This window comes from Chrysemys picta, chromosome 5 (genome assembly GCF_011386835.1).
Source record: "Chrysemys picta bellii isolate R12L10 chromosome 5, ASM1138683v2, whole genome shotgun sequence".
Classification (NCBI taxonomy): Eukaryota; Metazoa; Chordata; order Testudines; family Emydidae; genus Chrysemys; species Chrysemys picta.
Window position 1 is genome coordinate 32381485 of NC_088795.1, and position 24469 is coordinate 32405953.

The 24469-nt window shown below is 41.4% G+C and overlaps 1 protein-coding gene across 27 annotated transcripts in view; it reads right to left on the minus strand.

Annotated features, from left to right (window-relative positions):
* The window catches only part of TBCK (TBC1 domain containing kinase), a 240907-nt gene that overhangs the window by 148672 nt on the left and 67766 nt on the right, over positions 1-24469 (minus strand). For all 27 annotated transcript variants that reach the window (XR_010601746.1, XR_010601753.1, XR_010601752.1 and 24 more), the window contains 8 exons: positions 23832-23881; positions 23286-23415; positions 22151-22249; positions 19342-19404; positions 18323-18449; positions 17573-17623; positions 10815-10898; positions 4396-4481 (listed from right to left, as the gene is read on the minus strand). Coding sequence is in view for 3 of the 27 variants with exons in the window: in XM_065597661.1 (XP_065453733.1) it covers positions 4396-4481; positions 10815-10898; positions 17573-17623; positions 18323-18449; positions 19342-19404; positions 22151-22249; positions 23286-23415; positions 23832-23881 (690 nt within the window). In the remaining 24 variants the exon portion in view is untranslated. The remainder of the gene's footprint in view (positions 1-4395; positions 4482-10814; positions 10899-17572; positions 17624-18322; positions 18450-19341; positions 19405-22150; positions 22250-23285; positions 23416-23831; positions 23882-24469) is intronic.

Consider the following 24469-nt stretch of genomic DNA (forward strand, 5'->3'; position numbering starts at 1 on the left):
TCCTCAATATTTATTCCACTCTATATGCATCCGAAGAAGTGGGCTGTAGTCCACGAAAGCTTATGCTTTAATAAATTTGTTAGTCTCTAAGGTGCCACAAGTACTCCTGTTCTTTTTGCGGATACAGACTAACACGGCTGCTACTCTGAAACCTGTGTTTTGTCAATGGCCTTGACAAAGTTCTTCATCAGACCAAGCTTGATTTGTAAGGGTGCTAACAAAATCTTCCTTGATTCAACAAGTGGTGGATGCTGAACACTTTTCCTCCCAGGCTCCAATGACTGTCGGAGTGGCCAATCTTTCTTGATGTAGTGGGAATCTCTTGCACGACTATCCCATTCGCAGAGAAAACAGCAGTACTTCGTGTATCCAGTCTGCAGACCAAGCAAGAGAGCAACAACCTTCAAATCGCCACAAAGCTGCCAATGATGTTGGTCATAGTTTATGCACCTCAAAAGTTGTTTCATGTTGTCATAGGTTTCCTTCATATGGACTGCATGACCAACTGGAATTGATGGCAAAACATTGCCATTATGCAGTAAAACAGCTTTAAGACTCATCTTCGATGAATCAATTAACAGTCTCCACTCATCTGGATCGTGAACGATGTTGAGGGCTGCCATCACACCATTGATGTTGTTGCAAGCTACAAGATCACATTCCATGAAGAAGAATGGGACAAGATCCTTTTAACAGTCACGGAACATGGAAATCCTAACATCACCTGTCAGGAGATTCCACTGCTGTAGTCTGGAGCCCAACAGCTCTGCCTTACTCTTGGGTAGTTCCAAATCCCTGACAAGGTCATTCAGTTCACCTTGTGTTATGAGGTGTGGTTCAGAGGAAGAGGATGGGAGAAAATGTGGGTCCTGGGACATTGATGATTCAGGACCAGAAGTTTCATCCTCTTCCTCGTCTGACTCAAGTGAGAATGATTCTGGTGCATCAGGAACAGGCAGTCCTTCTCCGTGGGGTACTGGGCATCTAGCTGATGGAATGTTTGGATAATGCACAGTCCACTTTTTCTTCTTTGACACACCTGTCCCAACTGGAGGCACCATGCAGAAGTAACAATTGCTGATATGATCTGTTGGCTCTCTCCAAATCATTGGCACTGCAAAAGGCATAGATTTCCTTTTCCTGTTCAACCACTGGCGAAGATTTGTTGCACAAGTGTTGCAGCATATGTGTGGGCGCACCTCTTGTCCTGATCTCCAATTTTGCAGCCAAAATAAAGGTGATAGGCTTTCTTAACCATAGTGGTTATACTGCGCTTTTGTGATGCAAAAGTCACTTCACCACAAACATAGCAGAAGTTATCTGCACTGTTCACACAAGTACGGGGCATCTCTGCTCACTTTGGCTAAACAGAAATGTGTCCCTTTGCAAAATCAAACACCACACATAAGAGCACGACACTGTATGATTTCTAGAGCTGATATAGGGCAATTTGTTCAGCAGATGTAAGCTTCGTTATGATTGCATCATCCATGACTTCTAGGAATAACACGATGCAATTCATATCATGTATGACGCAATACCAGCTTCAGATTGCATCATTCATTGTTTTGCCTAAAAAGCAAGTACTGTCCAAACCCAGTCATAGATTTATTCATAGATCCAGTCAAAGATGTATTTTAGTCATTTCTGGTTTAAATTGAGATCCCTTCCCTTTATAACTCACTTATCCTCCGCCATTCCCAAGTCAAGGGTCGTATATACTGACCCAATAGCATATCTTGAAAACTAGAGCCAATCAACAATTTTAAGCATCATTTTCGTTCTCAGTGACCCAGAATTAGTAAAGTTTGACTACATTTATTTCAGAAGCATTTTGGCTGTAGAGCAGTGTTATTAGAATGTACTGTCATAAAGCTTGCCACATATTTTTAATAACTGTTCTATTTATAACCTGACCAGACTTTTAAAAAGTGCTGCCCATATCAGTTAACAATGCTTCTTTTTACTGTCTTCAATGTGTCACCTCAGTACAGGCTTAAGGTATGTCTACAATACAGAGACTATGTCACCATAGCAATGCAGGCATAACCCTATAATGTTGACGTGGCCTGGTTTGATGGAAATGGTTTTTCCATTGGTGTAGGAAAACCACCTCCCTGGAATGGAAACGTTTTTCCATTCCAGTATAGCTGTGTCTACAGTGGGGACTAGGTGAACATTATTAAGTCGATCGGGGGGTGATTTTTTTCACACCTCTGACCAGTTTAGCTATGTCAACCTAAGTGTAGACCCAAGCCTTAGTCTGTGACAGAAGTTAGCTAAATTCATTACTGAAAACATTCAAATTATAAATCTGAATGAAACGTAACTAAATTTTGTGGACAGGCATTTTATTCAAATGACTCTTCAGCATTCTAGACTACTCAAAACTGCATGGCACTCCGGACAAAGGGGAGAATATTTGCGAAGTATGGTGGCAGCTGTGACAAGGTGCTATAATATCAAGAACACCTAGTTCTTCTTTTTAATGAATACATTCCCCTATTTTTTTTTTTTGCTATTGTGCAGTTAGAATTTTCACATTTTCCCATCTGAAGAGACTACTTTCCCTATGCGAATAAAGTTTCTGGGTCAGACACTTCAATTTAATACATTTCCAGAAGGTTCACTGACATACATCTACTCACTAATTTGCAAGAGCTGACATCATGCATTAAAAAGTAAGTAGTAAGTTTGTATTTAATTAACTTGCACAATTTTTTTATTCTGTTTTCAGTTGTTTCATGGACTAAAAACATTATATTGTCACTAAATATTCATGTTTTTTTTCCAAGTCAATACTTTTTACATTATTGACCCTGACATTAAAAATAAAAATCAAACTTTGTTTTTAATTTGCAGTAGACAGTGTATTTTATCACTTCTTCATACACTCATTCACTAACTGATTGTAAGCACTGTGATTGCATCTTCCATGCCAAGAAAAATTGATATTTTTCTTTTAAGAATGAAGTTGAACCAACAACAAAAAGTTTAACTATCTCATCATAAGTAAGGCTTTGTCATGGAGGTCGCGGAAGTCGTGAGGTACCCCCGCCGCCTGAGGCAACGTCCCCCAAGCTCCTAGCCACCGCAGGCAGGGGGCTACCCCAGCGGCAGCACTGCCACCGCAGCAGGGGACACTGGCTGCTCCTTTGCCACCGGGGTGGGGTGGATTCCCGCAGTTCCCCCCCATTAGGGCGGCAGGGGGACCCTGCAGCTCTGAGCCCCCCAGCCACTCAGCATCTGGCCAGGCCCTTCCCATTGTATCATGGATAACTTTAGTAAAAGTCAGGGACTGGTCACGGGCTTCTGTGAATTTGTCTATATTGTCCATGACCTGTTCGTGACTTTTACTAAAAATATCCATGACAAAATCTTAGCCTTAATCATACGCCCTTCGAGAAATGCCACTCACCAGAATCAATGGGTAGGGGCCAGAGGTGAAAGGGGAGCAGTCCCAGTAGCAAGGGAGGGAGACACTCGCCAAGGGACAATAAATAGCTCCTACCCTGGGAGTCTCCAGCACCCACTGGCCAGGGGGAGAAGCATGCTGATTGGCCAGCACTCCCCTGCTCGCAGGATTTGGCTCAAGGCAGGAACCATATGGAGCATCTTCTGTCTCAGTTCAAGCGGACCATTCTACCCATCCAAACTAGGAATGGGAACCTGGCCTGACAGATGCTGTGGGACTATCCCACTGCCTGTTCAGGGGATTATGAAGGAATTTTTTCTCCCATGGGACAACTGGCAGAGGACCATGTCGTTTTTGCCTTCCTCGCAACACCTGAAAGCCACAGTGGTGAAGTAGGAACTCACTTAATACCTAACTGAGGTACTGGGGTGAAGTTGTTTTTTTGCTGAAACTTGTGGCCAGTTTCCAGTGAAGTTAGGAGAATAAAATGAACAGTTCCCAGGAGGTGAAACTCCTGGGATTTTGGTGGTGAGCTTTGGGCTCATGTGACAGGTGAGACCTTGTGGTCTTCAGTGGCTGAGGTCCCCACCCTGCTGTACCCTCTGTTCCCCTCTGGGGGGTAGGGTGAGGACAACCTACCTCGTGTTATGGGTTGTATGGTAAGGAGTCCTGTAGCTCTCTCCCCCCCCGCCCACTTGAGCTAAATAAATGCCTAGTACAAGAGATTATGGGTGATGGCAGGTAGTGTGCCTCAATTTAATAAAAGTTGCAGCCTGACACTTAATTATATGCATGTCGCTGTCCTCATTTTGCCACTGCGTCCACATCAAACTTCCAGTGTCAGAGGTAAAGTTCTTCCATATGCAACTTTCATTGTGTCAGCAACAATTTAGAAACACCCTATTAGAATTACCCTCTCTTCCTTTTTTTCTCCTCTTTAGCTTCATTATACAGCATTTACAAGAACCCTTAGCACTTACATCTGGAATAAAGCCAATTTCATTGAGATGGTTACTCAGCTCTGGGTCATGGAATGCAATCATCTGGGAGAACACTGTCAGGTATTCTGAAATGACAACAATGTTTAAGATCATTGCCAAAAAAAGAGAACAACACACAACTGCACACTTAACTCACACACAAGGAATACATGTACCTGGAACAGTATTAATTATGAAGCTTGCACTTTTCTTTATACATACAACACCATTTTAACTATTATATTATCCATTAGGATTAAATACGTTTTTAAAAAGCCATTTTAAGTTTTTTCTCCTCTCCCTGTTTATACCATGTGCATTTTCAACAGTACACAGCTTCTATCTCCTCTACACTTACGCTTGGTCTAACACTAGGAACTTATGCTGGTATAACTATGTCGCTCAGGGGTATGGAAAATCCATACCCCTGAGTGATATAGTTATACCGACCTAACCCCCAGTGTAGACAGGCCTATGTAGACAGGACCAGCTTCTCCTGTCAACATAGCTACCATCCCTTGAGGAGATGGAGTATCTACGCCAACAGGAGACGTTCTCCCATCAGTGTAAAGAAGCATCTTCACTAAGCGCTACAACGGTGCAACACTGTACATGTAGATAAGCCCTTACGGCTTTCCATACTTCCTTTTCTACTCAGATACAGCTAAAACAAATGGAATACTTGGTTGGTGCTCAGCAAGTAACACACTTGCAAATTACACAATTAAAAAATAGCAAATATTTCATCATGAATATGAAGTAGCCCTTGGGCATATCACACTGATTAAAGTAAATTAGAACCAGGTTCTTCCAGTAATTGCCAGGAACTGACTTGCACTGAAAACTACAAAGATATCACCATGCTAAACGTATTTGCTACTAAGTGAACTTGTGTACATCATTATGTGGATTGAAGTGTTAAGCCACTCCTCCCTTTATTAACACCTATCTTCTTTATTTTCCTTTCTGGGGAGGGAAAAGAATTATTACAGGACAGATTTAATAATGCATCTCCAGTTCTACACATCAGGCTGAAAGGGACAGTTTAACCCAATTGCCTTAATCATTCTCTCCACTTCCTCCCCTTTACACACAATTTCATTTGCCTTTCTGCAAGTCGAGCCTTTCTTAGGCTTGGTCTACACTACCCCCCTAATTTGAACTAAGGTACGCAACTTCAGCTACGTGAATAACGTAGCTGAAGTCGAAGTACCTTAGTTCGAACTTACCTTGGTCCACACTCGGCAGGCAGGCTCCCCCGTCGACTCCGCGGTACTCCTCTCGCCGAGCTGGAGTACCGCAGTCGACGGCGAGCACTTCCGGGTTCGACTTATCGCGTCCAGACTAGACGTGATAAGTCGAACCCAGAAGTTCGATTTCCAGCCGTCGAACTAGCGGGTAAGTGTAGCCAAGGCCTTAGAATCAGAATCAAGAGACTTTATCCTTGCAATTTCATGACAGGTTGCATTTCCCTTTCCCTTCCACAAAGTTCTCAAATTTCCAAACAGTGCTGCTGCCTGACACTGCATAACCCTGCCCCAATGGCAGAGATTTCCAGGTCCCTCCATCAAAGGCTCTTATAAGGCAGCATCTTCATGCCAAGGAGTCATAGCCAGACACCCTTTAATAATAGCTTCTTAAGTGAATGGTCAGTAAGTGCTGCTACAGTGCCTTAGGAAGTCCCCAAACTGCTCCCTCCTTAATTTGCAAGCATTCCATTTACAAATACTGGTATCAGGGCTTGTCTTTTATCTTGAGTTATCTTCATTCAGTCAACACCCTGAGTTAGCCTAGTCCCAATGAGAGTTCTCATACTGCAAATCAACCCTTGATCTGCACAATGGATCAGCAGCACAGAATGATTGGATTAGCAATATAGGGCTTGATTTCACTGACCAAAAAAGGTGTGTTTTACCCGAGGATAACTAATGCACATCAGCTATCCCACTGTAAAACATAGTGACTATAAGGCACTTCAGTTTTACTGTGAAGTAAACTACATGAGGTTAATCACAGGTCGGGTGTGGGGGTGGGAGGGATGGAGGCATAATGCTGACCTCGCCGATCTACCTCGCCATGAATATTTTTATTAAAGCTAATGTTTAAAATCAAATTTACACAAGTTAAGGGGGAAGGTACTGTACATCTGGGGTCAGGCTTGAGTTATGAGGGATTACAGGTATGCGTTACAAGGTTCACAGGATACATAAATAGTACATAACCAGCATAGACCCAGACTGGGGTGCGGGAGTTTTTTAAAACATCAGTGGATAAGTGGTCTCAGGTACGCCACCCATAGAATGTATTTAAAGTCCAAGTCAGTATTGGTGTAGTGAATAAGTACATGGGTGGGGTGCATCCCTTGGTTCGTCAGGGAAGGAAGGAAGTGGGTTATTTCCCTGACCGACATTCTCGCTTACTCAACCTGGTACTGACGGTGTCCTGTGATGTGTTCCGTGTAGATGTCTCTGGACCACCTGATGGTGTCAGACACCATGAGCTGTCTCGTGAGCCGGGCGTAGTGTCGACAGACTGCACGCTCTCAGCACCAGCTCGTTGTGAGGGTCCCATGCGCCCAGAGCTCCTACAATCAGGGCGTGGATCTGGACTTTGTAGCCCTGGGCACAAGTCCCCTGTCTCCACTTAGGATTTTGCAACAAGATAACAATCACGTGTTTGTTATCTGACCATAAAAATCACACATTTTTAAGAAGTGAAAACTAAGACAGCATAGCTGCATCCTCACTGCATTACTAGCGTCAGCATCACTCAAATTTTAACTTTCATATTCTGACAGAACAGCTAGCTAAAGTTTAAAGTACCACTTAACTTGAGCTAGAGATTTTTATGCATGAACAGGAGTCATGTTAGGGGCAACACAAGTTATATCTTGAGCTAATACTGCAGTGAAGACAAGCCCCCAGTCTCATTGTATGCATGTATTATCCAAATAAACTGGTTGGACAAGCCACGCTTAATTTAGCTTTCCCCACATTCACAGTACTCACACATTTGCATTAATAAAATACTCAGCAACCATGGGTAAGGTACAGGGCTTTTCTACACTTACAGCACTGCAGTAGCACAGCTGCACCCTCTGTACTGCTGTATCGCTTAGTGAAGACACTACCTATGTTGACGGGCGAGCTTCTCCCTGTCGACATAGCTCTGTCTACACCAGGGGTTAGGTTGGTATAATAATGTCACTCAGGGGTATGGATAACATAGTTATACTGACATAAGCTGGTAATGCAGACCAAGCCATATAAAGCCAGTAATCACATACATTCAGATGTGTGCTGATGAAAACAGATTCACAATTAACTTCCCTCAAGAACATTTCCTTTTAAACATGAAATTTGTGCCTCTGGTGGTTCTGCACAGATATACTATAGTTCGTTAAATATCATTTTTATTTGTACAGCCAGACTCATAAAATATAATTATTGTGTGGGATTACATGATTAATGAAGGGTCTACTGAAGACACACACTCCTTCATGAAAACCTATCATTTAGGTCCTGACAAACACTGTTGGCTGGAATTTTATGTTATGAATCTTTGGCATAATTTGATATTCTATAGCTATAAACCTTTAATTGCTCTTACATCTTACTTCATATGGGGAAATGCATCTGATAAATCTGACATAAACTGTGCTTTAACTGCTTAGGGCAGGCTCAGAAATTAGATATGCTGCATCTTTCTGCACTGGGAAAGATTTTTATTCCATTAAGGGGTGAGGTGCTAAAATTGCAGTGATGTAATCAGACATGAGCCATCCTGCCATGTTCCTCACAGTGTCTCCAGGGAATAGGAAAGAGCTCAGCACACCAAACTAAACAAACCATCACAAAACCTTCCTTTAAAACTGTATTAATTTGTTGACATTGAATACCACCAGCTAGAAACTAACAAATCAGAACCCACAGTCATCAGTCCAGCTAGTCCAATATCCCCAGACCAGATGCTGCAGTGCAAGATGAAAAGACCACATAATACATTTACTTATGCAATATCAAACCATGTTTCTATCCCCATCTGTTAAATTTTTCAGGCCTGGACACATGAAGATCAAGAACTCTCATTATATCCTAGTTAGCAACACTACAAATGATATTCTTCTACATATCACTATCTCAAACTTTAAAAAAAAAAATCTCACTAAGCTACTGGCCTTAAAAAGGCCTAAACCAGTTAATTCCACAGACAAATTATTTATTGTATAAAATAACAGTTGATTTTATTCTTTAAAAATATGCTTCTTTAGTTTCATGAAGTGCCCCTTTGCCTTTATATTATGATAGAGTGCAAACAGAATATCTCCTGACTGGCCTTCTACATGCCATTCATTATTTCATGTGTCCTGATCACACATCCCCTCTCACTTATCTCCATTCCAAACTATGCAGTCCTAATCTTTTAGTCTCTCCTCATATTACTGTCTATCCCAATCTTAATGTCCAATCATTTTTGTTGACCTTCTAAGAACTTTCCCATGTCTTTTTGGAGATGAAGGGAGAAAATAAATGCTGTTCCTCAGTAGAAGACATACAGGGAAAGTATTGTAATACTTTATTTATTTGTGGATTATAAGTGCATGTGGTGCATTTCAGCAAGATCTATTATTTGTTAAACAGGTACAAATCGTAGTAACCAATGAGAAAAAGTGAAGCTATGTATCATGTTTGACAACATCTACCTTTTTAGCATTAATTTTCCATCTCTCTCCCCCCTCTGCTCAAAAAAAAAAAAAAAAAGCAAGAGAGATTTCAAAAGTATTTTCCTGTATGCTCAAACTAAAGTTTCTGCAAAATAATGTTCTGTTCCTTTTCATACAACTGCCAACTTGACTCCCAAGACAAAAAACATTGTTACGTCAACAGAGAAAATGCCCTAACCAAGCTATTAAGACACACTTCTGACTCATGAATCTTATGAACAGTATGTTAGAATTGCTGTCAAGTGGGCATTTAAGGGCTAGTGATGGGGAAAAGGATGACAAGAAGGACATCAGAGTGTATGTTAGAATTGCTGTCAAGTGGGCATTTAAGGGCTAGTGATGGGGAAAAGGATGACAAGAAGGACATCAGAGTGTGGATTGAAGTAAAGATCCTGTTTTTAAATTTGTTATTCAGATAGGATGGCTTCAGCAAATCTTCTCTGGGAAGCTTCTTAATCCTCCCAAATTTCTTCTCCACTTTGTCTCCATGTTAAAAGGAACTGACAGCCCACCCCTCCACCTATTTACTTATAGGGCTATTGAGGCCAAGAAATAACAACCAGGAACTATGAAGCAGTTACCTTAGGGCTCCGGAAGACTTGTCCTCAGCTCAGTCATACAACTGATCTATGTTGAAAAGTTACATTCACATAGCTAGTTCTCTCAGGAGTGTGAAAAATTTACAACCCTGACAGATATAGGCCATGGCTACACTACAGCTTAAGTCGACATAAGTTACATCATTCAGTGGTGTGAATTAGCCATTTATTAACGTATGCCAATTTAAGTGCCAGTGTGCATGACGCTATGCTGGCAGGAGAGCTTCTCCCGCCGACATAGCTACCACCGCTCATGGGCACTGGAGTAATTAAGCTGACAGGAGAGCTCTCTCCTGTCAGTGTAGAGTGACTATACTAGATTGACAATAGATGCAGCTGTGCCGCTGGAAGCTCTCTAGTGTAGCTACAGCCATAGTTAAGCCAACATAACCTCTGGAGTAGACAGGACTCAGTCAACAGAAGAATTCTTCCATATACCCGGGCCACCACCTTTCAGGAAGGTGGATTACCTACAGTGAGGGGATGATCCCTACCATCGTAGCAAGTGTCTTCCCTGAGGCACTGCAGCTGTGCCACCGTAGCACTTTAACTGTAAGCATAGGGCACTCCCCTCAGACTCTTGACCCTCTACTAAAGTAAATGTATTCTCTAAACACACTGGTATCTGCTGCTCCTCTCGCCTTCTGCTCTGAAGCGGACTGGCAGTCTGCAATAAAGTGGCTTTGGATTGCCTCAATGATAGACCACCATGACAGAAAGTGCAGAGGGAGTCCTTTTTAGGATTCTGATTTCATTACATTGATTGGTTCCTGCTTAAAACTGCTTCAGAGAGCAGCAAGCATTTTTTTTGCTGCTGCTGCTTCTGCTTCTGTTTGTTGGTTAATTTTTAATCTTCACACGCTTCCCTACTTATTTTTGTTTTGGTTTTGCCATTGCTCCTTCACTTACTACCCTGGTCTTCTAATAAGCTACTTGAAGGTATAAGTAGGCATTTCTATAATGCTGAAAGGTTATGCTTCTACTTCTGTCAATTAAAAAGCCAATGAAGAAAAAACAAATTTACGGAAAAACACAGCATAAATAACTACTCCATAAACTCTCTTATTAGAGGAAAAGGGAAACAAACACCAACCTACCTTGAATGACATGAGAATTATCCTTCAAAAAGAAGTTATACAGGTACTTGGGAATAAAAGCAGACATGCAGGCATAGGCAAGAGCTAAAAGAGAATTAGGACAAGCAACATTAGGTAGGAAGGTAGAGTGTACAAGAAACATCTTCACACTGGAAAACATTCATTACTAAAGAAGTATTTATACCTGATTTGTTATCAGTCTGCACACATAGTAACTAACAGTATAAAATGCATGAAAAACAACACTTTTCCTTTAAAAAAATATTTTAAAGCTACTCAAGAAATATGATATTGCTACTGATTATGCAATGAACAATCCAAATAAATTCAGTTTTACCATGTATTGGTTTTGAGGTGAAGTACAAAAATTTGGGACTTTCAGATCAGTAGTGTTCCCATATCAATTATTGTAATATAGGCATTAACCATGTTCAAGTTCCAAAACTTGAGTGACCACATCTGTCTACCTAAGGTCTGCTTGTAGTTGCAATGGAATTTTTTTAAAGAATTCTTTAGGAATGAAGGATAATCTTGTGGCTATGGCACAGAACTGAAACTCAAGAGATCAGAATTCAATTACACAGTCTGCCACAGACTTCTTGACACTGGACAAGACACTTCATCTTAGTGACTCACATTTTTTCTACCTCTTCTAATTATAATTTTGATTGTTAGACTGTTTCTATTGTATAGAAATTCTTATTCCACCCTCACCACCATAGTACCTGAGTGCCTTCCGAAAGCACAATAAGTGATGTGACTAACATCTGCCCTGTGTGATTTGGTCTCCCTCGCTCTCTCTAGTACATACAGCATCTAGCAAAATGGGATTGTGATCTAGGTTGTGGCCTCTAGCCTTACAAGAACACAAACAACTGCTACAATAAATCTTTACTACCAATCCTAAACTGTTTATTTTTACTATGCACTGATAAGTTGCTCTTGATTGGTTTCTTATGTCCTATCAATGGCAAAGAAATGACTATATTGTACTGCTGTCTGCAAATGACAGGAAAGGTTACAACTTCTAAACTAGCAGAATATGAGAGAGATAGCTTTGGAATCCTGCAGTGACATAAGAATCCAGGGGCTGGGATGGTCCACTAAGCCCATCAAGATTTTGAACCACCAAGACAAAGGGTATATATATCCTGTCAATGGATGGAGCAGTCACAATCCCTCTCAATTCCTCTCTCCCAACAAATCTTTGTTTTGCCTGAACTGAGACTAAGCTATCTGGTTTTCATGTAGGATCTTACTTGAGCTAAGGAAAGCTAGAATCAAGAGAGTAGAAACCAGGCTCCACTACAGAACATTCACAGAAAAAGAGGAATGTATATATGTATATTACAGAAGTGCTGTTGGCAGGACTATAGGTAAAAACAAATTTTGTACCTAAAGTAGGGATTCAACCACTTTGTTACCTGAAGGAAATAGTGTATTGTCCCCAAAATTTCAGCACTGTGTCTTTCAGTACAGAAAAGACAGTTACTTACCTGTACAGTAACTGTTGTTCAAGATATGGGCGCAGACATGTATTCCACTTAGGCGTATGCGCACGCAGTGCACCAAAGTCAGTGAACTTTGCCTCGTAGTACCATAGGAATGGTGCTCACACCTTCTGGACCCTTCTCCCCGCCCTCTCCTGGCTAATTAAGGGCTAAGCCCCAAACCCCCTCAGTTCCTCCTCACAGAACATCAGAGTTGAAACTGATTCAGAGGGGAGGAAAGAAGGGCCATGGAATACATGCCTGCACCTGCATTTCGAAGAACAGTTACCAGACAGGTAGGTGTTTTCTTCTTCGAGTTGTTGCAAACATGTATTCCACTCAGATGACTCAGGAGCAGTATCAGAAGGAGGTGGGGCTCGGAGTTAAGTGAACTAATAACTGCCTTCCCAAAATTTACATCTGATCTAGATGCAGTTGTAGTAGGATAATGCTTGGTAAAAGTATGTATGGAAAACCAAGTCTACAAATGTAAAATATCAAAAAGTCACTATGAAATGCAGTTGATGTAGCATGGGCCCTTGTCAAATGAGTTCTTAAGCCAAGGGTGGGCAAACTATGGCCCGAGGGCCGCATCCAGCCCTTCAGACATTTTAATCCTGTTCTCAAGCGCCCACTGGGGACCAGGGTCCAGGCTTTCACTGCTCCGCGCGTGCTGTGGCTCCATGCGGCTCCTGGAAGCAGCAGCATATCCCCCCTCTGGCTCCTACACGTAGGGGCAGACAGGCGGCTCCACATGCTGCCCCCACTCCAAGCACTGCCTCCACAGCTCCCATTGGCTGGGAACCGTGGTCAATGGGAGCTGCAGGGGCAGCGCTTGAGGACGGGGCAGCGCACAGAGCTGCCTGGGCGCGCCTCTGCATAGGAGCCAGAGCGGGGACATGCTGCTGCTTCCAGGAGCTGCTTGAGGTAAGCGCCTGCACCCCTGATCCCCTCCCACACCCCAACCCTCTGCCCCAGCCCTGATCCCCCTTCTCCCACCCTCCAAATCCCTCGGTCCCAGCCCGGAGCACCCTCGTGCACCCCCCCCAACCCCTCATCTCCAGCCCCACTCAGAGCCCGCACCCCCACCTTGAGCCACACACCCCCTGCACCCCAACCTCCTGCACCCTGAACTCATTTCTGGCTCCACCCCAGAGCCCACACGCCCAACTGGAGTCCTCCCCCCAAAAAAAACCCCTAACCCCCAATTTCATGAGCATTCATGACCCGCCATACAATTTCCACAATCAGATGTGGCCCTCAGGTTAAAGTTTTCCCACCCCCGTCTTAACCTCTGTGGAGGCCAATTCTGAACTGTCCCATAAGCCACTGTAATATAGGATGTTATCCATCTGGAAATTGTTTGCAAGGAGACCACTTGACCCTTCATTTAATCCACAAAGGAAACAAAAAGATGAGCGTGACAAGCGGCTGGAGATACCCAGAGCTGTGAGACACAGTTACTCCTCTCAGCCTCAGGAAGTGGTAGGAGCTTTGCTGTAGCTAAACTGTGCCAACTCCCTGGCACACCTCCTCCTTTGCCTTGCCAGCAAACTTCCCAGAGCTCTCCCAGCCCCAACCTTGCCCAGTAGGTAAGAGTCAGTTCCAGCGCCTGAGTTCCTCAGAGATGTCGCTGCAATGCACTGCCCTATCACTGTCCATACACAGCAGATTTTAAGTTCGCTGCTCCTTTAAAGAGACCAACAGCTGCTTGACTGGAGATGACAACCACTTTAAGTCAATCAAAGCACTGGTTTGGTTTAGATAAAAAGTAAAACAGGTTTATTCAATCAAAAAGAAAGATTTTAAGTGAGTTCAAATATAAGGGATAAAGATAGAAAAGGTTACAAACAAACAAAATAACTAGCTTAACAAGTACAGTCTTTGTTCAAGGTCACTTCCTTAACAATCTTCCTTTTCCAGCAATGTCTGACTAGCTCTTAGCTAGGATGCCCACAGAGCCTAAGGCGCGGTTTTCCTGGTCTCTTCAAGTGAAGGATAACTTAAGGGTTCTCTACCCCTCTCTTTGTCATCCTGTAATCTTTTGCAAATCTTCTCTCTCAGAGTTCATTGGCCCTGCTTCATGGAGCTCAAGATAACAGATTTCCTTTGGACCAGAGGCTGAAACACCAAAAGAATCAGTCTGGCATGATCCACCTTCAGCTTGAGGATGACCTGAGGAATGACTGGGATTGGGGGAGAAGCAAACATCAGAGCATATCCCCAATTCAGATTAAATGTGTTGGCTGAGACCCACTCAAAAGCAAAATTGTTGGCACTTCTTGTTGTCCTTTGTTGCAAACAGGTCAAGAGCAAGAATGTCCCATTATCCAAAGACAGACCTCAGCATACTACTCTTCAGAGACTACTGGTGATTCTGGGACAAAATCCTGCCAAGACAATCGGCCAAGTAATTCTGGGACCCTAGTAAATGAATGGCTGTTGGGAATGATATTCTCTTTGACACAGAACTGCCAGAACTTTATCACCTCCGAACAAAGCTGCCTAAGTGAGCTACTCCCTTCTTGTTCACATAATGTATCATGGTGGTGCTGCTGGCGAGTATATGAATCACTCTGGCTTTGCTCTGCACTTGAAATACCCTGCACACTCTGTAAATGGCTTGACATTCCAGGATGCTGTTATGAAAAAATGGTTACTAACATTTTGTAACTGTTGTTCTTGGAGGTGTGTTGCTCATGTCAATTTCACAACCCATCCTTCTACCCCTCTGTCGGAGATAAACCGCAATAAGAAACTGACAGGGTGCGTGGCCAGCAGCGCTCCCACCAGAGGGCGGTAGAACCGGCCTGATGGATACAACTGGAGAAAGAGTCTGACATGATCAGAGCCAAATGCAACAACATTTTGGCCACCAGGTGGCCCCCTGCAATAAATGCATTAAACTCTTCCTTGGAGAATTTCATTAACATGTGCAAATTTGGACATAGTATCCCGATGGACGAAGTCATATTTAGATAACGGCGCCTGCTGATCTGTAATGATGAAGTAGAGTAATTTTTTCTCCCCATCAAGTCCAACCTCTTAGACTCTTTGTCCTTAGGCGGGGACTTGCATCTCCCCAGCTGTAATCTGTTGTTCACTGCTGTCACAATGAGAGAGTTTGGGAATGGATGGGAATACAAACACTCAAAGCCCTTCATAGGAACGTAATACTATTTCTCAGAATGCTTTGTGGTAGGTGGGATATTCCAAGCTTCATATCAGTAGAGCCATCTTCCCTGGAGTTAAGGACTCGAAAATATCTAGCAATTTATGCGTATTCCCCTGCACAAACTCAGCCTGAATACACAAGGCAGAAGCCATAGGCTTCAAGAGGTCCTGGCATGACATCTTCAGGGACAGGAGGAGAAGAGTCCAGTACCATGGAGTCAAGCGGTGAGAAAGAAGAAGGGAGCAGGATGCATGGAGGTTCCTGAGGGAGAACTTTGTTCCTGTATGATAGGATCAGGCTGGAACAGCTCAGGAGGAATGACCTCAGACTGTCTGAAATAGAGGTGGCTAAGGAAGACAGACTGCAGCCAGGATTGGTGACCTTGCCCCAGAATGGGTCGAAGAAGGGGATCTTGCAGACTGAGGAATGTCCCAAAAATTCAAAGAAGGCCAATGGGAATAAGGGTAAGACATTGGTAGTCACTAGGTACTAGACCAGGAGTGTCTACCCCAGCTGCAAGAAAGGTGCAGATCTTAGTACCAATAGTGATCTGAGGATTGTCTTAAGGACTTCCAAGAGCATTGCTTGCAAGGTGAGGGAGAGGAAGAAGATGACTCTGAACTTGATCTCGATATGCGCTTGAAGTCAGACAATGGTAACAGATGAACCACCCCTACCGGGGCAAGCAAATGACCAGCCTGGTCCAAAAACTATTATAGAGATAGCATTGATATTGAGGATGGATGAGCAGTTGATGCCTTCGGTACTGAAAGAAGCATCACACTTCCACTCAGTACCAGAGCAAACAATAGTGCTGGAGCAGAGGCTGGTACCAATCCCAAAACAGTGTTGGTGCCAAGATATGGGTCCAGCCGTGCAGACAATGAGTGCCAAAAAGGAGGCTGACCCCAAGTCTGCACCGAGATTTATGTGTTGTAGAACACGTTGCTGATGAATGAGACACAATTCTGTGACCAAACCAGACGGCACCGAGGACACAGCAGAAAAAGCAGTGGCAGCCATGGCAGGTGAATGCTCCTGGATTATTGGGGAAACAGGAACAGAGAGACAGAGCAAGTCTGATGCCACCTGGTATGCCAATGGAATGGCGAACCACAGCCAGTGAGAGCTGCGATCGGCCGAACCTGCAGACGCAGCAGGTAAACAAACCGGCCCGGCCCGCCAGGGGGCTTACCCTGGTGGGCCGAGTGCCAAAGGTTGCCGATCCCTGTATTAGGGGAAAAGTGACCTCAAGCCTGGAGCAACGTCTTAGGTTGGCTCCGAAGGGTTCTGTGGGACTGGACAAAGTGACCAGTGCTGAAGCGGGTCTCATGGCCTGCTCCACGAGGTGTTAACAAGCCCCTCACCACTTGCATTCTCTTATTTAAACGACTTGCATTAATGTGTCCCTCTCCCAGGCACAGTAAGCACACATGATGGGCAATGTTTAAAACCTGGTGAGGGTATCCCACCAGGCTAAAGACTGCTGCTAACTACTACTACTACTAACGAAAAACCTAAGGTGGTACTACTAAGCTGCTAACTAACTATGTACAGAAAATTCCAGAAATACTGGACAGAAAGAAAGGTAAGGTAAATTCCACACAGAATGCTCCGACTCAAACGTGGGGCATGAAAGGGAACTGAGTAGCACCAATCTTAAATAACCAGGGGAGGACTAAGGAACCAGAAGGCACAAGAGGCAGCCCTTTGAGTACTGCTAGACAAAGTTCTCTGACTTTGGTGCACTGGCCGTGCACACACTTGGGTGGAATACACATCTGCAACCACTCGAAGAAGAATAAACGTTCTCAGTATCCGCAAGTGAATCTGGTAATTAGTTTTTAGTAAAATTAATTTAAAAATAAATCCTTCAAGAAAATTTAGCACTGGGTGACAGACCATTTGTTCTGAACGATTTTAGTAATAGAATTGAAGTTTCAAACTTCCCTTGTAGTTAAAACTCACTGAAATCTTGTTTATACCTGTTTGTGATATATAATGTGGTATACATAGCACGTGTGTACATACTGTATGCGTGGGCACATGAGGTGGATGGAGATATGGTTTTATTCTATAGAGAAGGTACTCACCTTCATTGTTAAAATTCAAGTACAGAAATGGTGCACAAAGTGAATCAAGACCTGAGGGAAGAAAAAATGCAAAGAAACTATGAAAAGCTGCTCTTTCACTATCATAACACATAAGATAAATACATTCATCAGAGAGACTTACATATTTAAGATGGATTAAGACACCTGTAATGTTACCCTTATTTTTTCTCCGTATAGTACATTATGAAAACTGCAGGCAAATAAAAATATTTTAAAACCTGGAAGTACAGCACTAAGTAGATTATTTGGACTTTTTCCAGCCTTGTCACATTTTTCAGGAATGCTCCAGCAAGTTACTCCCCAAAAAATCTAACTTAATAACTGTTTAGTGCAGTGTTAACTTTGCACTAAGTATCATTAGCCAACAGAACATTTTAAAAACAAAGTGGATGAAGTTTAAGGAATGCTAAAATGCAAGACGAAAGATCAATTTTTATAAAACACAATTGGGGCAAATTTGCATTATAAATAGAATGGAAAGTATAAGAACACTAAATTTTCAGTAATCCACAGATATATTCTCCAGACATTTCTACATTGACAGCTGTAAATGAACAACTGAATCCAAGTTTAAATTCTCCTGAACAAGAAAAAAGAAACAGCAGAGAAAAGAAACGTGTGTGTTTGGTTTTGATCTACTTAGGAAGTGTCTATATATTTTAAAGTAAATCTTCCCTTTTGTACAAATTTCCAACTGAATGGTTAAACTTATTAACATGTTGAACGCACCTTGCCAGTACACAAGATCAGGATGGGAAACTACCCAGGCCTTCAATACCCGTCTAAACTTTGCATGACCCTCTGGCGATGACAGCAGCTCATCGTACTGATGACAGCGAGGAATATCAACCTCAATCTGCAATACAGACAAACATAAAAATAAAGAGAACAGGGATATTAGAGGTGGCACCACAGAAATCCCACAACATTGAAAGAACTGGAATGCAGCCAAGGCATTTAGGTCAGACCACCAACATAAACATAATCCATTTTCTTCCTCACCTTCAAAAACAGAACTGGGGGAAAAGGGAGCATTCCATGAGTTGCACACACAGATTAAAAATACAAAAGAATTCTTTTGAAATACAACCCCCTCCCCTCAAAAATAAAAAAGGGCATTTTTTGTTGTACTGATTTCTAGCTCAACTCTCAAATTGCATCTCTCAGGATCCTAATGTCACTTAGTTCTTTATTGTAATAAAAGGCCCAATTTGATGAAAAAAATTCTTGGGCTAGTTGAAAAGCCATTTGGTAGGATGTTAGCCATTTACTATTTGACAGGACTTCTTGGAGAACCTAACTAAACAGGAACCCATTTCTGCCAAGTACTGCATGCCTTCAGCATCAGTTGAAGCTGATGGGATTTGGGGATGATGTGTGTCTTTCAGAATCTAATTCCAAGGTGCATAATAAGTGTTGAGGGGAAAGGGACTTTTTTTTTTTTAATATTTGCTAGGTTGTTTATGACATCTTTACCTTTGGTTGTTTCAAAATATTGTTTTTGATTCAAATACAAGATTTCATTGTATGTATTTGTTAAATTTGTGTTACTATTGTTTGGTTTTGGTGGTCCTCCAATTTGCTTTGTGCAGAACAGGCATATTACAAAACTGGGAGAAAAAACATTAACATTAAATAACAATCAACAGCATCAGCTGCAGTAAAACAGTTGACTTACAGTTAATAGGAGGAAAAAACCTTTGGCATTATCTTAAGTGACAGTACTTGAAACTAAAAAGGAATCTTACTTGTCTATCTGTAGGAATTGGAGTGTCCTTATCAATGGCATCATATTTTGTTTGAATGGCACCCTAAAGTGTAAGAAGAACACGTTAAATAAACAAAAAGCCCTTAGAATATACAGAATCATAGAAATTAGGACTACAAGGGACCTCTAAAGGTCTTCTAGTCCAGACCCCTGCACTCACAGCAGGACTAAGTATTATCTAGACCATACCAAACAGGTGTTTGTCATCCAAAGATGGAGATTCCACAACTTCCCAAGGCAATTTATTCCAGTGCTTAACCACCCTGACAATTAGGAAGTTTTTGCTAATGTCCAACCTAAATCTCCCATGTTTTTTGTCCTATCCTCAGAGGTTAAAGAGAACAAGTTTTCTCCCTCCTCCTTGTAACAACCTTTTATGTACTGGAAAACTGTTATCATGACCACCCCCTCAGTCTTTTCTTCTCCAGACTAAACAAACCTATTTTTTCCAATATTCTCTCATACATCATGTTTTCTACACTTTTAATCATTTTTGTTGCTCTTCTCTGGACTTTCTCCAATTTGTCCATATGTTTCCTGAAATGTGACACCCAGAACTGGACACAATACTCCAGTTGAGGCCTAATCAGTGCAGACTACAGCAGAATTACTTCTCGTGTCTTGCTTACAACACTCCTACTAATACACCCCAGAATGATGTTTGCTGATTGTTCCTTCCGAAGTGGAGTACTTTGCATTTGTCCTTACTGAATTTCATCTTATTTACTTCAGACCATTTCTTCAGTTTGCCCAGATCATTTAAAATTTTAATCCTAAATGCCAAAGCATTTGCAACCCTCCCAGCTTGGTATCGTCTGCAAACTTTATAAATGTACTCTCTATGCCATTCTCTAAATCACTGATGAAGATATTGAATAGAACTGGACCCAGAACTGATCCATGCAGGACCCCACTCAATATGCCCTTCCAGCTTGATTGTTAACCACTGATTACTCTCTGGGAATGGTTTTCCATCCAGTTATGCACTCACCTTATAGTAGTTGCATCAAGGCTGAATTTCCCTTGTTTATTTATGAGACAGTCATGCGAGACAATATCAAAAGCATTACTAAAGTCACGATAGATCTCATCTACCACTCCCTCCCCCCCATCCACAAGGCTTGTTACACTGTCAAAGAAAGCTATCAGGTTGGTTTGACACAATTTGTTCATGACAAATCCATGCTGACTGTTACTTATCACCTTATTATCATCTAGGTGTTTGCAAATTGATTGCTTAATTATTTGCGCCATTATCTTTCGGGGTACTGAATTTAAGAAGTTACGGGTGTGTAATTCCCCAGGTTGTCCTCATTCCACTTTTTATAGATTGGCACTATACTTCCCTTTTCAGAATCTATCCTGTCTTCCATGACTTTTCAAAGATAACTGCTAATGGTTCAGATATCTCCTCTCTCAGCTCCTTGAGTATTCTAGGATGTATTTCATCAGGTCCTGGTGACTTGAAGATATCTAATTTGTCTAGGTAATTTCTAACTTGTTCTTTCCCTATTTTAGCCTCTGAGTCTACCTCATTTTCACTGTCATTAAGTTAGATGTTCAATTGCTACCAAACTTTTTGGTGAAAACAAACAAAAAAAGTCATTTAGCACTTCTGCCATTTCCACATTGTGTGTTATTGTTCCCCCTCCCAACCCCCACTGAATAACAGACCTACCCTACCCTTGGTCTTCCTCTTGCTTCTAATGTCTTTGTAGAATGTTTTCTTGTTACCCTTTATATCACTAGCTGGTTTAATCTCATTTTGTGCCTTTCTAATTTTGTCCCTACATATCTGTGTTATTTGTTTATATTCACCCTTTGTAATTTGACCTATTTTCCAGTTTTTGTAGGACTCTTTTTTCAGTTTCAGATCATTAAAGATCTCCTGGTTAAGCAAGCGTGGTCCCTTGCCATACTTCCTATCTTTCCTACACAGTGGGATAGTTTGTTTTTGTGCACTTAATAATCTCTCTTTGAAAAACTGCCAACTCTCTTGAACTGTTTTTCCCCTTAAGCTTGCTTCCCATGGGATCTTATCTTACCTTAAAAGAGCAACGGACCTAATATACCTGGACTGTCCAGAAGAGGTTTGCACAGTGCAAAACACATGTTTTTTGGGGAAAATCCAGGCCTGGGAGTACGGTGGGTCACCCTGCAAGTAGTAACCAAGGCTGCTAGAAGCTAGACTGTGGCTGGTGTTTGCTGACAGGCTGCTGGGATCAGAGCTGCTGGACCAGGACTATGGATATACCTAGACACTCAGGATATGACCTGCATGCTGTTTGTGAATAGCCTACATTGGGAGCTACAGCAGAGAAGCATTGAAGGCACCCCAGGTTGCACAGCAAATAGTGACAACCCTTCATTGGTCTGAATTGCACCCTGGAAGATCATAGTGGGATGGAAAGGAGATTTTTTTCTAGCCCTTGATTGGGGAGGGGATTGCTAAGTGTATTTGTTGGAGTTATAATAATAATAATAATAATAATAATATATTGTTGTTAAATTGCAGTGGCATTTTTAAATATTGCCAAGGATGCCTAGGCACTTATCTTTTTTGGAAAAGTGAAAAATGAACTGAAACCCAGGCAAGTTCAACATTCCTTGGCTTTATAGAACGGAAATCATGAAGTGAAGCAAAAATTGCCCCAACATTGTATTTATTCACATAGTTTCAAATATTATTCTCACTTCATTGTTCCAAATAGTACAAAATGTACCTATCCAATCTTCATCCCTCCCTAGTATCTGTAATTAGTGTGAATCATCCTCTCTCTTACTCTTACCTCAACCCCCAGCAGGGCAGCCCAGGTTAAACCTCTCAAAAGTGGAGGTATGTCAACTCTGGCTTCCTTCCAGACTTGATTTTTTTTGTATGGATAAGCCTGCAATAAATAAATAAATAAAACAAAACAAAACACACTACTTTCTTGAAACCAACAAGATCCTTCCTTTAGGAAAAATTTCTCCACCACTGGAGTCAAACACAGTAAATCTGCTTACACTTAATTAATGTATATAAATTTTACAATCTAAAAGAGATGCATTCATCTCTAAAAGACAAGGATTAAGCATTTACTTTTATTGCTTCAGATAATCCAGTCCAACATCCTTTTTACAGGAAAGAAAGTGCCTTTCACGTTTTGTTACATTTGAAAGGTTTAAATACAAGTAATGTCTGCAGTTTCTAATGTCTTCTGCATTAAGTATTTTTTTTCATAGTATACATACCTGACTTTTTAAAAAAGTCTCAGAGTTAGTGCAATACTTATTACAATGTATAAAAAAAAATCGGAATGAACCCATCACTTATCTTACGAGTATTTATGTGTATTCTTACACACACGTGCCACATGAAAGTGTGTACAATCATATTGCTGAGAAAATTCAAAATACCATGCCATAAGAATAAACCTCTCTCCCTCCACAGTGATATCCCAGTACAGACTAGTACCGTTTGAATGTGCAAGAAGAGTGTTCAGTCCAGAATGCGCAATGCAAAAGTGTTACTGTCCTATCTGAGGCTACACCACTCACATTTAATTCGGTAGCAGTGTGCACTGCCCACTGCTGTTAGAAAATATATGAGATGCTTCAGTGTCCTCTCTCATATGCAACTGTGTTAACAGTAATGACTCAGATTGTATTTCTATTTATATTTTTAAGGCCTTTCTTATTGTAGGGATTTCTATAATTGCCTCTTCTTTTTGCAGTTTCTCCTAACTCCTATTTTCCCTCTTCTCTTGGATTCACTTCTGCACCTAGTTCTCTTCTATATTCCTCTCTCCTTACTCTCTCACTTCTCTGCTTGCACTTGCAATTGCTTAGTTCATTAGAAATCTCTAATTAATTAACTGAATCAATTAATCCATTCAATTAATGGATAACTGAGATTACTGCAGTACTGTTAAAACTCCATACCTTCAGTAGCCTGTCAAACAGAACAATTCTGTGTAGCTGGTACTCTGTGTCCCTCTCTCGGATGATCAGAGGAAGATTGGCCGCTGCAGATAGCTCATTATTACTGTTTGAATGGGGTAAATTTGACTGCCTGGAATAGAGTGAGAAAGGCAGTGAAGACTGGCTAAATAACAATAAATGCAACTAGATGTAAAAAGAAGAATCTATACTGGAAAGTGGTGTTAAGTTAGAAAACAATTTTGAAAGAAGATCAAAATTTCAAAATCAGCATTTGTGCCCTCAGTGCTATACATTAATTACCAAAGCCCAGATTTGCAAGACCAGGTAAAGTTAAGCTTCTCAGTTCACATTTAGATACCTAAATAAGCAGACCTATTTTCTAAAGTGCTGAGCAGACAGCAGCTCCTATTGACTTCAGGAGTCTAAATAGGATATAGGAGGTGAACACTAGATTTCTCTTTGTGAAAACCTTGGTCCAGTTGTGCAATGTTCCACTATAATACAAACCACCACTCAAAAATAATGAATGCTATTATATATACTTACTCATCCTCAAGCAATGGATAAAATGCTTCCCCACCAACATCTTTCAGTCTCTGAAATTAAGATTAAAAAAAAGTATTTAACATCAAAATGCTTCTCAGTACCTTAATGGGTACAGTTAGAGGAATACGAAAAGTATTAACTTATAACCAGTCAGTTTTAACGGTTTGTACTAATATTTGCCTAAATATTAATTTAGTTCTGATAAAGAACGAATGTCCACCCTTAAATGATAAGTAGTATGCAAAATTTAATATGACGACTCTTAAAAAAAATCAATGGAAGCTATTCTGTTTACACTTTGAGCAAATCTGAAAATTAATCCTGTTCACATAACCTATTAGTATGCGGGAATGTTTAACACTGTTAAATGGCTGTTTTGTTTTTTTTTGACAAAAACTTTTGATTCAGGTAGCTACAAACCAACAACAGATTTTGGTACTGCTTGTTACATAATAAATAAAATTATGCTAATTAATCATTTTTAGTATTGACATCTGAGAGATGGACAGTAATAGAGACGTTCTTGGGAAAGGTGACAGGCAGGTGAGACTGGATTTAAAGCCTGAAGTTTATAGACATCTTCAGTGCGATGTGCTTTAAGTTTAATGCCATCTTCCCTGCAGTGTTCTGTTATGCAG